The sequence below is a fragment of the Coffea arabica genome, chromosome 9c (genome assembly GCF_036785885.1).
Source record: "Coffea arabica cultivar ET-39 chromosome 9c, Coffea Arabica ET-39 HiFi, whole genome shotgun sequence".
Taxonomy (NCBI): domain Eukaryota; kingdom Viridiplantae; phylum Streptophyta; class Magnoliopsida; order Gentianales; family Rubiaceae; genus Coffea; species Coffea arabica.
This window is the reverse complement of record NC_092326.1, coordinates 42,894,750-42,906,008: the sequence shown is the minus strand read 5'-3', so window position 1 is coordinate 42,906,008 and position 11,259 is coordinate 42,894,750. Positions and strand designations below refer to the sequence as shown.

Genomic DNA, 11,259 nt, shown 5'->3' with positions numbered 1-11,259 from the left:
CTTAGCAGGGGCCGACGCGGGGACTTTTAGCACATACACTAGTATAGTTAGGTTTGATTGTAATAATCGAACAGTTAGTATGTTTGTTTTTGTTTTTGTGGTTTGTATAAGGACACTCCTTAGGGTCTATCTTCTGCTGGTTGTGGTTATAGTGTATTAGAGTGGTTTGACTCGAGACTTTTGAATATGTAAATATAACTTTTGGTGGTTATATATATTATAAACAGTTCTCTTTTGGTTTAATATAGTTTTATTAGTTTTGTGCTTCGAGTCCTGGCGCGAGTTAGGCAGGCGTCCCGCCGATACCCTAGGGTTCACCCTTGGGAGAAGCGGGGTCATCACACTTTTGTTCCATTAACTGGAGTTAATCATCATTACCAGTCAATTTTGTTTGGGGGTGCTCCGCTTTGGGATGAAACCGAAGAATCGTTTGTTTGGTAACAAATGCTGTTAGAGGCCTATCCCCTTTTGAAATTCTCCTTTTTAAAAAAAATTAACTAAAGTTTCAAAAAATTGAATTTCGAGGTTTCAAGCTTAGGGAGGCAGGAAAAATTGGTTGAGCCTCTATACACAAGGTTGAGAATAATGCAAATCCTACTAACTAAACTAGGGTGAAGGGGAAGAAATAGATAATGCAATGAATGGAACCTTGGAATCCTTTCAAAGCTCTAGTAACTTTTCTTGCTCAAGCCTCGCAATGCATGTCAACCTTGAGAACAATCTCCTGAACCTCTTCTTCCTTCTTTTCTTCTTTCTTGTCTCATTCTTCTTCTTTTTTACTAGTGTCTTCTTTGTTTCCCAGTATTTGTTTCTTTTCCTCCTCCTTGTTCACTTTCTCTTTCTTCTCCTACAGCATACCATGAATGAGATCAATGAGAAAATGATAGCAAAACTTATAGTAGTTACTGGGATTTCCTTCCATTCATTCGAGGGAGCAATAAGAATAATCATGTGCAAGGATACTTGGAAGTAGAAAACTAAAAACTTACTTCGCCTATATCATCTAACTCTGACAAGCCCATCTTCCAAGCTAATACTACTAATCAGTGGTATATATATGGGCAAAAAATCTCAGCGGCCACTAAACTATTGGTCAGTTCATGTTTTGACTATCAAATTATTTTTTGTTAGTAATTGGCCACTAAACAACTTAATCAGTAAATCCATGGCCATTTAGTCGATAATTGCTTTTTTGATGACAACTGTAACTATTTTAACTGCGGCTGGATAAATATACTGGACCATAGCTTCGACATTGCACGTTATGGGAAAGATTGTAAGTTGCTGTTCAAATGTTTTGACGACATTTTCAAACTAAGCTAGGCGCAAAATGTTAAACAGAAAAACAGACGTACAGGTGCAGGAAGAAACAATTAACGCAGCACATTTCCTCGTCATTCCAAGAGAGATCGAACAATGGTATACGTCTAAAAGCGAGTAGTAATAAATATTTTGCAAGAGGCAAAAAAAAAAAGGTAGCAAAAAAGAAAATAGAAAAGTGGGGGGAAGAAGGATAAATTTTGGCAAAGAACCCAATAGACAAAGAGTAACCCACGTCCCGAAGTGGGGCGATTTTTTTTTTTGAAAGCTTTGCATACACTAACATATCATATATAGTGATGAAGACGGTATACTTGTCACAGAGAAAGAAGCGGCCACCACAATTTAAAGGATGGGGCTGTAACATTTGACAAAGACGGCAGCCCACTGCAAATGTGGTCCAAGTTCCATGGATCTCAAATGGTTGAGGAATTCTTCGATACTATCACCAACAACATGTTGGTACATGACACATTATTATTATTATTATGATTTCAAACCGTACCTAGTACATATATATATATTTGGATGAAGAAAGACAGACAATTCATATTCATGTCCAAAGGCATTTTGCCTGCTGCCTGGCTCTGCAGTCAGTCTCATGGGCCTCTCTGTGTAGTTTCAAGAGTGAGCCCATAGAATTGCTACGAACAGATCTGGGTTTCAAGATGGGCCGCCGTTCCTTCCCTTGCCATTCCTTCTTCAATTCCTCCAGCGTACACGATCCACTCAACAGGTCAAGTGACGATTATTCGTCATTCAATTCCAGGGAACATGATCCAGTCAAGTGACTTCGAATTCGTTATTCAATTCCCAGGGTACGAACAGGTCCATTCAAGTGACGATCGATCATTCGTTAGCTGGCAAAATGACGGACTGACAATAATGACTTTGAGCTGCTTTACGTCAATTTAACTTTTTTCTTTAGTTGTTTACTTTTTTTTCCCTTTTTTTTTTCGGAAACGTTAACCATGTATTGATCATAATAAGAAACTTTACAACAAAAGTTGGGCAAAGGCTCCAGCGGAAGCTTTACAACAAAAGTTGGGCATATGCTCGCACTTACATGAACGCTAAGACTTCTATGCCACAAAATTCATCCAACAAAGTCATCATGTCTGTGTTAAACCCCCAATATAATAATGAAACTGGTAATAAATAGTTAGTGGCTTTACCGTTGTTAAGATGGAATTCGCGTGTTGATATTTTTATTTTTTTTTTAAAAATAAAGTTCAATAGATAAACACAAGATAAGACAATAATAATAATTATCAATATGTACGCTTACGCAAAAGGTTTATTAGAAGATGTGATTTAAATGTCGTAATGATTGTCCAACGAGCTAGCTAGTACTACTCATTATTAGAAAAAAAAAATTCATAGTTAATTGCAAAGGGCATAGGATAATGAACTTCTTGATAATAACAAGATAACGACATTTTTGGCCTGGTCTTTTAATTGACGGGATTGATTGATGGCTCTGTACAGTGGTATTACCAATACATGCTAACAAGTTTGGTACGTGTCTACATGAAAACTGTCGGTGTGTATTTAAAATAAGAATTAATATTTTCTTTTTCTTTTTCAAATGTGTTGTTGACAGTCTACTTAACAAATATGCGGTCACTTGCACGAGAGAGAGAGAGAGAGGAAGGGGACAATTAACATTGGAGGAGTCACTAATCAGTCGAAGCATGGATTGATGCCACGCCCAAAAAACCAAAAAAAAAAAAAAAAAATTGTGATAGCACCATGTGTAGTGTAAAATGGCTGGCCCATGTGGAGGGAAGGTGCATCATGTGCTTGGATAAGCTCTCTCGCTCATAATTTCCGTCAGCACATCAATCAAACAAAATACTCACTGATAACCACCTCACCTTGAATTCAGATGCTGCGTTGCATCTTAAAGCTGATAGAGCTGGGTGGGGAATGGTGGCCAGGGATTGGTTGGGAAGATTGAAGGTTGGATGAGGGTGGAGTTTGAAGTGGACTGTAGTCAAGTAGTGAAAGCAGTGTGCAGTGAGGAGGAGGACGTAGTGATAGCAACAATTGTACATGACATCAGGATACTTAGGTTAAAATTTGATGAATGTTGTTTTAACTTTACAAATAGCTAAAGTAGCTATTGCTTTGGGACAAAATACTGAATGGAAGGAAAACTTCCCAGTTTGGCTGCTGGAACTTGATTGTAAGGGCAGTTGCCCACCTATACTGTACTTGGTTTTGTGGGAATTGGGAATACCTGAATGATGGGCATGGGAGTGCGTTATCTCACTGAAATCACCTCCGAAAAGCTTTTCCACCGTAACACTAAGGATAGAATATTTGTCTCCGTCCAATGTATAGATTGTTATCCTTCAATGGATTAATCTTTCAAGTCCCTGCTGCATCAATGGTCCATTTTTGGCTAAAATAAAAAAAATGCAATCGACAATCTTAACTTAAAAAATTCTTAAGCTGCGAAAAAAAATAAAAAAATAAATCAGACAACCTTTAAGTCGATATTGTGACTTGCGGCGACCCTTATGATAGACAAACTCCCTACAAAACACTACTTTTGTGATAATTTTTTATTTTAACATTATTCCAAAAAATTTGCCCAATTTTTACCCAAATTATCCAAATTTTATTGCAAATTGGATAAATTGGATAATTGATTTTAACATTATTCCGAGAATAATGTAGGTAAATTAAATTTTAGTCTTCCATGGTTTGGGTTTACATATTCAGGTTTTAGTGCTAGGGTTTAAGGATTAGGATTCTAGAGTTAGGGTTAGGATTTTACAAAAATAAATAAATAAATAAAGGAATCGCCACACATGAGCTTTGCGGTGATTCTTTTTTAATATAATATTTTTCGCCACACATGCTTTTGCAAAAAAAAAAAAAAAAAAAAAAAAAACCGCTCCATTAACTTCGTTGGCAAAAAAAAAAAAAGAAAATTAAAACAATTTTTTTATGAAACCCAACTTCCTATTTGCGGCGACCCTTTAGGTAAAAACACCATTCAACTAACACCACTTTTATGATAATTTTTGGTTTTAACATTATTTCGAGAAATTCGCTGCACTGGCTGTGCATAGCATAGCCCACCCCTATTAGTACTACTACAAAGTAGACAAAAAAAATTTTTACGGCAATGATAGCATTTTTATAACATAATCTGTCATAATCTATATGGAGGGGAGTATAAAGAGACTGTGTATAAGGGGTTAGAAAGTATAAGAATATGACTAGACCAAAAGGGTACTCTGATACCTCATTTGAATTTTTTTCACTGCAAGTGGGGTTCGAACCTCCAACTTACGGTCCAAAAAGAGACTTAATTCCTTTTTTTTTTCACTACAGACCATCTTTTTTTTTTTTTTTTTTTTTTTGAGGAGGAGAAAGTAGTCTTGATGATGGCATCAAAATTCAACGCCCCTTCCATTTCATTTCCACCCTACTTCCATGCTAGTACTGCAAGCTGCCCGGTTGCTATCTTTCTATATAAAGTCCTCGCACCTTTTCTAACTAAATGGCTCCTACTATCTAATTTAACCATTTATTAGCATCAGTTGAGTATATTGCTGCCTACATCCCTTCCCCCAATCACACACACACACCCCGCGGGAAAAAGAAAAAAGTGAAAAAAACTTCCATCCCTTCCCCCAATCACACACACACACCCCGCGGGAAAAAGAAAAAAGTGAAAAAAACTTCCATTTCCAACATTTATCATTTGGGCTGTTGATCAGATCCACCGATCGCCCCGTTGACTCTTTCCTTAATCAACCATGACTGAGAAGGTAAGCCAATTCTCTTGCTAGCTTTCCCAACCATCCCTCAAATGTTCGTGATATATTATTGTTTTGCATCTTTTTTATTATTTTTATTAATTTTCCTCTTTTAGTGTTTGCTTAATCTGAAATTTTTAATTGCAAGTCTAAGACAGCACATACAACGTGGGATATGCTTCTTTTTATGTCAAGATCTTTAGCCACATCTCTCAGCGTAATAGTAGTAGTACCGTATGATTGTGCATCTTAATTTTACATTTCTTGATTGTTATATATATATATATATATATATATATATATATATATATATATATTCAGTGACGGAGCTAGGATTTTTTTTTTTAAGAGATCAAAATTTTTCATAACAAAATTATCTTAATATATTATGTTCAAAATAATTTTCACGTACTCATATATAAACTCTCGTAACATAAATTAAAATTATAAAAAACTAGAAAGACGACCTTTAATTTTACATATATATTTATATACTATGAATTAAAATTTTCAAAATTTAAACAACCATGGCCCATCAGCCCCTTGGCTCCGTCATCATATATACACATGGATCGAGTTTGACTATTTTGCTCCGATAATATACATGCAACCTTACAGGTGACTACAATGAAACTCACGGTTGATCTTCATTGCCCCAGCTGCTACAAGAAGGTCAAGAAAATCCTCTGCAAATTTCCTCGTGAGTCTCTTATAACTATCAATTCTGTCTCTCATGTTTTCATTACCAGTATACCAGTAGTTCTTTAGTGCAATTACAGTTGGTCGGAGGACATCCACCGTTCCGCTGACTACGGACATAGGCATGTGCACCACCATGAGTTACAGTTTTTTTTTCCCACTTTTTGGGATCATTTTTTGAACAGAAGTTAGGTAGTGTGGCTTATGAAACTACTGGTGATCAGTTAGGGGCTTTATTTTGTACAGACAAGAATTTGAGTTTTTGTTTTTTTTTTTTGGGGACGCTCAATTTTTTGGACGAGAGAAATCCGAGACCAGGTATATGATGAGAAGCAAAATCTGGTGACCGTCACCGTGGTGTGCTGTAGCCCGGAGAAAATCCGCGACAAATTATGTTGCAAGGGTGGCAAAGTTATTACTAGCATTGAGATCGTGGAGCCCGGGGAGTCCCAAAAGCCTAAACCCGACGACCAGAAGCCCCCACAGTCGGGAAAGGCCAAGGAGAAGACCATAGAGCCTAAACCCGACGACCAGAAGCCCCCACAGTCGGGAAAGGCCAAGGAGAAGACCATAGAGCCTAAACCCGACGACCAGAAGCCCCCACAGTCGGGAAAGGCCAAGGAGAAGACCATAGAGCCTAAACCCGACGACCAGAAGCCCCCAGCGGCGGGAAAGCCCGAGCCGTGCTCTCACCCGCCAATTCCAGTGGTGATCTGCTGTGTCCTATGTTCGGAAGGGTACCGAGGGGGACGATGCTGCTGCAGGAACTGGCGGCCTGTGCCCCCGCACGCGTGCGGGTGCGGGTGCGGATCCCGGTATAGTCATTGTGATTATTTCAGTGAGCAGAACACTGCGGACTGTACGATTATGTGAGAGGAGAGGAGAGGAGAATTTGATATGGGGTATGATATGCTATGAAAAGCCCAAGCCGTGCTCGCACCCGCCAATTCCAGTGGTGGTCTGCTGTGTCCTATGTTCGGAAGGGCACGGAGGGGGGCCATGCTGCTGCAGGTGCCGGCGGCCTGAGCCCCCGCCACGCTGTTGTCGCAGTTGTGGACATGGGTGCGGGTGCGGGTGCCGGTATAGTCATTGTGATTATTTCAGTGAGGAGAACACTGCGGGCTGTACGATTTTGTGAGAGGAGAGGAGAATTTGATATGCTATGAAAAGCATCCAAATTAATCAATTAATTTGGTTTGGTGGGCGGTACATGCAAATGCATTGAAGCAAAATTAGTACTAGTATTGTGTAGTTAGGGCCTTAGGCCCTCATGGGACCTATAATATAAAAGGAAGAAGAAAATAAAAAGTTACTGTGTATGCGATTATGGAGTGTATATATATATATATATAGACGTACGTGTGGGGATTTATTCAAGTTGGAAGTCACTTAGAATAAACTTTTGTATGTATCTGATGAATAAGTTTTCTTAAGTGTCAAGTAAACTTTTGTAAAGATGTTTGAGCCGTTGTCCAAATATTATCAATAAAAATTTTCTATCATTTGAAAAAGAAAAAAAATATCATTATTTATAATAATAATAATAGTAATGATATCATTAAAAGTGCATGCACTCTCTTCTTCTTCTTCGATCTTTATTGTTATTATTTTTTTGGATTTCATTTTCTTGCTTTGCTCTATAGTAGTAGTAGTAGTAGTAGTGGTAGTAAATTAATGTGCTAGCGTAGAGTTCTGGATATACATCTTCTTTCCTGTTTCTTCATTTCTTAAATCTCTCCATTTTTTGCCAGAAATAAAATTTAAAATAAAATTATATATATATATATATAAGTAGCAATGTGCTAGCGTCACAGGAAGGAATGCAGAAAGGAGCTAGTAGTACTTAACAGTTGGGTAAAAGTAAAAAAAAAGGCATATGAATTTGCATGCCATCTCAAATGCTCGCGATGCATTCAGCGACCGCATGCAATAATAAATGTCAAAAGTTTGGTCAACAAAAGAACAACCAACGTTAGTTTGATCATCAATTCATGAATTCATCAACCAACAACCTTCCGGGGCACCATGGCACGGCAGTAAATGGAGTGTATTATATAGATATATAGTTGCAAAGCAAGACAAGACAAGAGACAGACTCACTCACAGTAACCTATTTTAGTTTGATTGATTAATTAATTTCGGATTGGTTTGGTTGTCTCTGTCTTCTGTAATAAATTGTCACTCAGAGCCGGCGTCGTCCTGTTGGATTGTTACAAAATAATTGAGGAGAAGAAATTGCGAACGTGGTGGGGTCAGTAATTCGTTGTCCTTCCAACTCCAAACCCTCCTTCAACATACTACTGTTACCGGTCATGAGAAAAAAATTCTTGCTTCAGTTTCTTGTATGACGTAGCAGAAATCTATAGGTCGAAACTCGAACGAACGTCCGACAAATGACCTAAGAAATGATTTTCCTGGTGCCCATTGGGCTATAGAACCCAATGGATGATAAGGCCTCACCTAAAACATTAGCTAGCTGAAAACACCACCATCTCCGGTCCTTGCACCCCACCGGCAGCCCAATGTAGGGAAAAAAAAATAAAGGAAGAAAACTCAAATGCTGCGGACTGCTCTGCTGAGTGACGACTGAGAAGGAAGGAAGGAGAGTAGAGAGAAGAATGGTGGCCGCCTCCTATTCGCCGTCTCATGTCTCTCGCGACCCTCACCTCTTCTGTAACTCTCTTTTTCCCACTCACCTCCACCAACTCAGAATCATCCCCCATAACGCCCTCGCTTTTCATCCTCTCAAGCCCCATCCAAAACCTTCCCTCTCTATACCGGCTTCCCAACAACAATCCCCCTCAATTTCCCACCGCCCAGATGCTAAAACCATCTCTTCTTCCTCAAAAATCTATATCTGGGTCAACCCCAACAGCTCCAGGGCATCAAAGCTCAGGCGCAATTCCTACGATTTCAGGTATGCTTCTTTAGTCCAAGCTTCCCAACAATTGGACTCGTGTGACCCTGTAGAAGCTGACGTTATTAGTATTTTGGCTAATTTGGGTGGCAAAGTTGTAGAACAAGATGCTGCAGTTGTGCTCAATAACATGTCCAACTCTGAAACTGCGCCTTTGGTGCTCAGATACTTTCTGGAAAGGCTTAAGTTGAAGAAAGAAGTGATTTTGTATAATGTTACCTTCAAGGTGTTTAGAAAATGTAGAGACTTGGACAGAGCCGAGAAATTGTTTACGGATATGATTGAGAGAGGAGTTAAGCCCGATAATGTCACCTTTTCCACCATAATTAGCTGCGCCAGGCTGTCTTCTTTACCTGAGAAAGCCGTCCAGTGGTTCGAAAAAATGCCGTCTTTTGGGTGTGAACCGGATGTGGTTACCTATTCTGTGATGATTGATGCGTACGGGAAGGCTGGGAATGTAAATATGGCTTTAACTTTGTATGACCGTGCTAGGACGGAAAAATGGCGAATTGATGCTGCGACCTTTTCGACTTTGATTAGGATTTATGGGACGGCCGGGAATTTTGATGGTTGCTTGAATGTTTACGAGGAAATGAAGGCTCTGGGAGTTAGGCCTAATTTGGTTGTCTATAATTCCTTGCTGGATGCGATGGGGAGGGCCAAGAGGCCCTGGCAGGCAAAGAACATATACAGAGACATGATCAACAATGGGTTTGAGCCCAGCTATGGGACGTATGCTGCCTTGCTTCGGGCCTATGCTAAGGCTCGGTACGGTGAAGATGCGCTTGATGTGTATAGAGAGATGAAGCACAAGGGCTTGGAGTTGAGTGTCGTTCTCTACAACACTCTGTTGTCGATGTCTGCTGATGTGGGATTTATTGATGAAGCTGTTGAAATTTTTGAAGCTATGAAAGGTTCTGAGAGTTGCAAGCCTGATAGCTGGACGTATTCTTCCATGATCACAATATATTCCTGCAGCGGCAGAGTCTTTGAGGCGGAATCCACATTAAATGAGATGTTGGAAGCGGGCTTTGAGCCTAATATCTATGTCTTGACTTCACTGATCCAGTGTTATGGGAAGGCCAACCGCATAGATGATGTAGTTAGGACTTTTGATCGACTGCTGGGTTTAGGAATAACGCCTGATGAGAGATTCTGTGGTTGTCTTCTTAACGTAATGACTCAAGCACCAGCTCAAGAACTTGGTAAGTTGACCAGATGCATTCAGAAGGCTGACGCCAAACTTGGTCATGTGGTGAAGCTCCTTGTGGGCGAGGAGAACATTGAAGGTGACATCTTGCGGAAGGAAGCTGGCGAACTCTTTCATGAAGTTGGTTCTGATGTTAGAAAAGCATATTGCAACTGTTTAATTGATCTTTGTATCAAGATTGATCTCTTGGAGAAAGCTTGTGAGCTGCTAGACCTCGGCCTTAAACTCGAGATTTATACTGATATACAGTCTAGAACTCCAACCCAATGGTCTTTACATTTAAAGAGTCTCTCACTTGGGGCAGCTCTGACGGCATTGCATATATGGATAAATGACTTGTCCAAGGCCCTTGAAAGTGGGGAGGAGCTGCCTTCACTGCTTGGGATCAACACTGGTCATGGAAAACATAAGTATTCAGAGAAAGGTCTAGCAGGTGTTTTTGATTTACATCTGAAGGAACTGAATGCTCCATTCCACGAGGCACCTGACAAGGCTGGGTGGTTTTTGACGACAAAGGTTGCAGCCACATCGTGGTTGGAGTCTAGAAGCACTCCTGAGGTAGTTGCTGCTTAGAGATTGTTCTTTGTCTGGCTTACATTTTCAATACTAGCTTTTAATTTTGATAAAAGATCTGGGAAAAGGGTATAACTTATTTTGATTCTCTTTGTTTTTGTTAATCTAGATCTCTCTCTAGATTAATTTTGTCATGGTAATGCTCAAAATGTAGTTGCTATCAGATGATTTTTCCAATTTCGATTGAGCTTATGGTGCAAGATTAAAGGAGTTTTAGAATTTTCAAATCCCATAACTACTCTTTAAGTATGCTTGGTAACGTCTTATGGAAACAGCTTTAGAGGAAATCAAAATGGTGAGGGATTGACTTTGGACTTATGATAAATATTACATTTAATAATTCGTAAACATCTGCTAATTTTTTCACTAACAGGGATTTACCTAGATAAATCAGGTGCTCAAATTCTTTGACTGATGTTCCAGCATGAAATAAGTAGCTGAAATTATTAAGTTATGTTTAAATTTCATGTTCACTGAAGCCTCCAAAAAAGAGTTGATGTCACTCGGGTCTAAACTCCCAAATACCACATGTTTAGAATATGCAAAATCATCTGCATGTTCTGTTTCTCTAACATATGGAAAAACCTCCTGAATCCTATCTACATTTAATTTCGCCCTATATCTTCACAGAGGTAGCATATGACTGACAATATGTTGTAAGAGCAGGAGCCTGATTACTATTATTTTTTTATGTCTAGTTGTAAACATCCTGCCAACAAAAGTATATGAGAACTATTTGGTGCAAGGTACAAAAATAACTCAGC

General features: G+C 39.2%; 2 protein-coding genes across 3 annotated transcripts; both read left to right on the top strand.

Annotated features, from left to right (window-relative positions):
• The first annotated feature begins 4,758 nt into the window (after window positions 1-4,758).
• On the top strand, window positions 4,759-7,250 carry LOC113708720 (uncharacterized). Of its 2 annotated transcripts, XM_072065120.1 has the most exons (3): window positions 4,812-5,108; window positions 5,715-5,796; window positions 6,100-7,250. In XM_072065120.1, the coding sequence occupies exons 1-3, from the start codon at window positions 5,097-5,099 to the stop codon at window positions 6,666-6,668; spliced, it is 663 nt and encodes a 220-aa protein (XP_071921221.1). In that variant the 5' UTR covers window positions 4,812-5,096; the 3' UTR covers window positions 6,669-7,250. The 2 variants fall into 2 exon arrangements, 1 of the variants encoding a protein (XP_071921221.1); XR_011821106.1 differs by having other exon boundaries at window positions 4,759-5,108; window positions 5,756-7,250.
• An 815-nt stretch (window positions 7,251-8,065) lies between these two features.
• On the top strand, window positions 8,066-10,722 carry LOC113708533 (pentatricopeptide repeat-containing protein At4g16390, chloroplastic). Its single transcript, XM_027230997.2, has one exon. It carries the CDS (start codon window positions 8,414-8,416, stop codon window positions 10,493-10,495), a length of 2,082 nt encoding a protein of 693 aa, XP_027086798.2. The 5' UTR covers window positions 8,066-8,413; the 3' UTR covers window positions 10,496-10,722.
• The last annotated feature ends 537 nt before the right edge of the window (window positions 10,723-11,259 follow it).